The sequence below is a fragment of the Daphnia pulicaria genome, chromosome 2, assembly GCF_021234035.1.
Source record: "Daphnia pulicaria isolate SC F1-1A chromosome 2, SC_F0-13Bv2, whole genome shotgun sequence".
In the NCBI taxonomy this organism is placed as follows: Eukaryota; Metazoa; Arthropoda; class Branchiopoda; order Diplostraca; family Daphniidae; genus Daphnia; species Daphnia pulicaria.
Genome location: NC_060914.1, coordinates 7,953,295 through 7,956,711, shown reverse-complemented (window position 1 = coordinate 7,956,711; position 3,417 = coordinate 7,953,295). Strand labels below are relative to the sequence as shown.

General features: G+C 42.1%; 1 protein-coding gene across 1 annotated transcript; it reads right to left on the bottom strand.

Annotated features, from left to right (window-relative positions):
• Window positions 1-1,388: 1,388 nt before the first annotated feature.
• Window positions 1,389-2,636, bottom strand: LOC124327683 (alpha-(1,3)-fucosyltransferase C-like). Its single transcript, XM_046786682.1, has 4 exons — window positions 2,454-2,636; window positions 2,050-2,375; window positions 1,874-1,984; window positions 1,389-1,812 (listed from the first exon to the last, which is right to left on the bottom strand). The coding sequence occupies exons 1-4, from the start codon at window positions 2,634-2,636 to the stop codon at window positions 1,389-1,391; spliced, it is 1,044 nt and encodes a 347-aa protein (XP_046642638.1).
• Window positions 2,637-3,417: the final 781 nt, after the last annotated feature.

Genomic DNA, 3,417 nt, shown 5'->3' with positions numbered 1-3,417 from the left:
CAACCTTTTTATAAAAAAAAAGTTTTGAAATATACAAGTTACAAATGAAAAACGAACTGGACTATTACTAACATAGTTTAATTGGCTGAATAGTATATGAACGGTGCCGGATCTACGGTTCAATCGTCTTTTGGCAAATCCGACAAGGATGCCAGATCTTTTATCTGTTGAAATAGGACAGGTAGAAATAGGACTAGTGGATGGTAGAAATAGGACTGCTCGTAAGGAGAAATAGGACTGGCAATAATGAGTTGCAAAAAGTAGTCCTATTTCGACCAGTCGTAATGTGACTAGTCCTAAAACGTAGTCCTATTTCTACCAGTCCTATTTCGTTTCAGTCCTATTTCACCGACTACCATCAACGAAATATGGATGTCTGCAATATTAAATCGTTATTTATATTAGGAAATAGCTACAAATATTTTATTATTTTATTAATTTAAAAATTCGCTACAATTAACTTTAACAAATAAAAAAATGACTAGTCCAATCATACAAATCTAGATGTTATTTTCCGCTAACCATTTTTTTTTATTGTTGTAATATTGATAAGGTAGGCCTACACAGCAGCGAAAAACTACTAACTGTATTTTGGCCTTTTTAAGTAGTTAAAGGCTACTGATTATCAATCTAAAACCTTTATTAAATTAATTAAGTCCAACCTAATTAGGGAAGAGTGGGGAAAGTAGAGAATTGAGTAAGTATTCACAGTCGCTGATATGTCGCTGATAGTCGGTGATATGACAGAATATTGATGATCAATACAATTTGTCTATCTACCTTATTTTCTATTCATTTAGCGTTAGGTATGAGGGTTGCGGAACCGTTTGCCGCATCGTGGTAAAATAGTTATTGATGTTAAGGGATAGAGTTAAGTAAAGAGGGACGTATTAGTTAGGGATAAGAAAATGAGAAATCTATCGAATAAGGTAGCTCAATCTCTATCATAGGTTGACAACATCCGCCAATACACATAAAAAAAGGCGGGTTTTGGAGCTACACGTAAAGAAACTTTCAGCCGCGAATGTATAATAAGTTAAAAACTTCTATAGTAATCGTAGGTTCCGTATCTTGTAAAAATAGAAACCTCTGATGCAAGAAAAAGTAGGCTACAACATACTAAAAACGTGCCCCCCAAAAGTAAAACTAAAGCTTTGAAAACCCAATAAAGGATTTTTTTAATCGTGTTGAATTGAATATAGCCTATTTTTGTTCTCGCTCGGTGTTCTGAAGAGATCCTCAATCAAAATTTTATGATTTCGTATTCAATTAGACAATAAGAGATTTTGGGGGTGATGAGCAAGTTTGGTTCGTAGTCTGACCAGACCACCATGAGGCCACGTCTTCAACAAACTTATTGTCTTTCTTGCTGCTGGTGAGCAGCTCGTTCAGTAATTGACAAAGACGATACCTCCATCCAAAGGAAGTCGATCGACAACGTATTGGCTTTTCCATTCGAAGTAACTCGAGTAGAGGGTGTCCTTAGCAATCAGCTTCTCCAGGTGGTCGGCCAGTGCCTCTGGGTTCTCAAAATGTCTGCCGTCCACGTACGATCTGGCGGGGAAGAAGTCGGAATAATCGGCTCCGCCATAGACGACCGGCACCGTGTCGTGAGCCAGCGGCCGGTAGAGTTTCTCCGTGACGTAGTCGGGACAGAGGGAGTTCTCGAAACTCAAGTAGAAACGATAGTGGCGACTGAGCATCTGATCACATTCGGATTTATTTGGACAGGAATGCTTGCCATTGGCGCATTTCCCGTAAATGTCCACAGAAATGAACTCGGACAAACGGCGGACCAGCGATTCCCACTGGCTGTTTGAATGGCAATTAGAAACAAACCAGGCGACAGCCCGATCCTTGATGTTGTTAATACTTGTCACGTTCGTTGATGCCGAAAAGACTGATGAGGGATCTGCTGAGTGTTATTCCAGAGCTGCTACTGAGCCATTTCCATAGCATGGGAATTTCAAACAGGAAGGCGAGGCTGGATCGATACAACGCAAGCGACCGTAAGCGTGCAGTTCAACGACATCCGAATCCCGGCGATACGTCATCGTCCTGTTGAAGTAATGGCGGAAGACGGGCTGCTGCAACAGGCCCAGGTCCGTATGGATTGGTGATTCCAGCAGGAAGAAGATGAAGATTTGGTGAGGACGCCTCCATTCTGGCAGAGGCAAGTCTTGGACGTGCAGGTCTCGGCCGTGAAAGATGACGGCATTGCTGTCGTTCAACAGTCCTCGGTCCGTCGTCGTCAGGCAATTCCTGCTGCTGGATGCGGTAACTCGATCGATGCATGAACCGAATGGCTCGATGCCCAGTCCAACCTCAAAATCGCTGGACTCGAAGAATTTCGTCCAGTAGAGAATGATGGATGTCTGATGTTGGGGGACCGGTTGAAGTGGGCGCTGGGACGTCCTGCGTATCTGCTAGTTTCCTTCTTGGTCTGCTATTACATTTTTGCGATTTTCTAGCAGCGGAAGAGCCTTCAGCAGAGTCTGCAGCACTGCTTGCTGATCGGTCGCACTCAAAACAAAAACGGTTATGATGAAACTCACAAAAATGGCAACGTAGAGTGTCGACCGTAGATTCAAATTTCCTGGGCGAAATAAATGGTTGCACCGCCAATCGTCCAGCATTGCGTATTTAATACGTTATCGTTCGTGTGTGGACATGGACTATAGTCATTGATCGACGAATAGTAGTTGATAGGTGAATGTCACAGACGTGCTGCCACACGGAACATGCGGCGGCTGCTGACTAAGAAAGTACACTATTATTATGAAAACCATTTCGAAATAAATAAGGTGTGGTCGACACTGAGCTGGCGGAACTTGTACTTAGTGATAACCATCATTTTTTATCGTCCAGCCAACGAGTCTATTGCAGAGCAACACTGTAGAAATTGGACGTCCCCCGCGCATCCTCCCCCTCCCCTTCAGTGTTCAACCTGCTGACTTTGTCAGCAGTCCTATATATAGGTCTATATAGACGCGGGAGAGGGTTTCATTATCGCCGTTTTAATGCACGCGGATGTTATTCCTATCAATCGACATACAGTCGCGGCTGAAAGTTTCAATAAGTGTATCTAAAAAATACGCCTTTTTACTGTGTATTGGCGGATAGTGTTAGCCTATGGATGGTTGAGCTACCTTATTCTCTCGTTTTTTTTATTTTTTACCGCCCTTCTTTACTTAACTCTTCCTCTTAACATCGATTACTAATTTACCCACGATATCGCAAACATTACGCATTCCTATTGCCTAATGCTAAAATGAAACTAGGCCTAATCGATGCAGAAATTACCACAGTTACAAACTGATCAATCCTTTGCCATTTTAACATTTCATTTTAGAACTATTGCTAGATTATTGGTTATCGACACAATTGTCTTTGTCTGATTATTGGCCATGGTTCCCC

What these genes read in the sequence shown, in the direction of transcription:
- LOC124327683 (XM_046786682.1), bottom strand. Translation starts at nt 2,636, where the DNA reads ATGCTGGACGATTGGCGGTGCAACCATTTATTTCGCCCAGGAAATTTG. An exon ending in TACTTCAACAGGACGATGAC is followed by an intron (nt 1,985 to 2,049) that starts GTATCGCCGGGA and finishes GTATCGATCCAG; the next exon opens with CCTCGCCTTCCTGTTTGAAA. An exon ending in GGCATCAACGAACGTGACAA is followed by an intron (nt 1,813 to 1,873) that starts GTATTAACAACA and finishes CCATTCAAACAG; the next exon opens with CCAGTGGGAATCGCTGGTCC.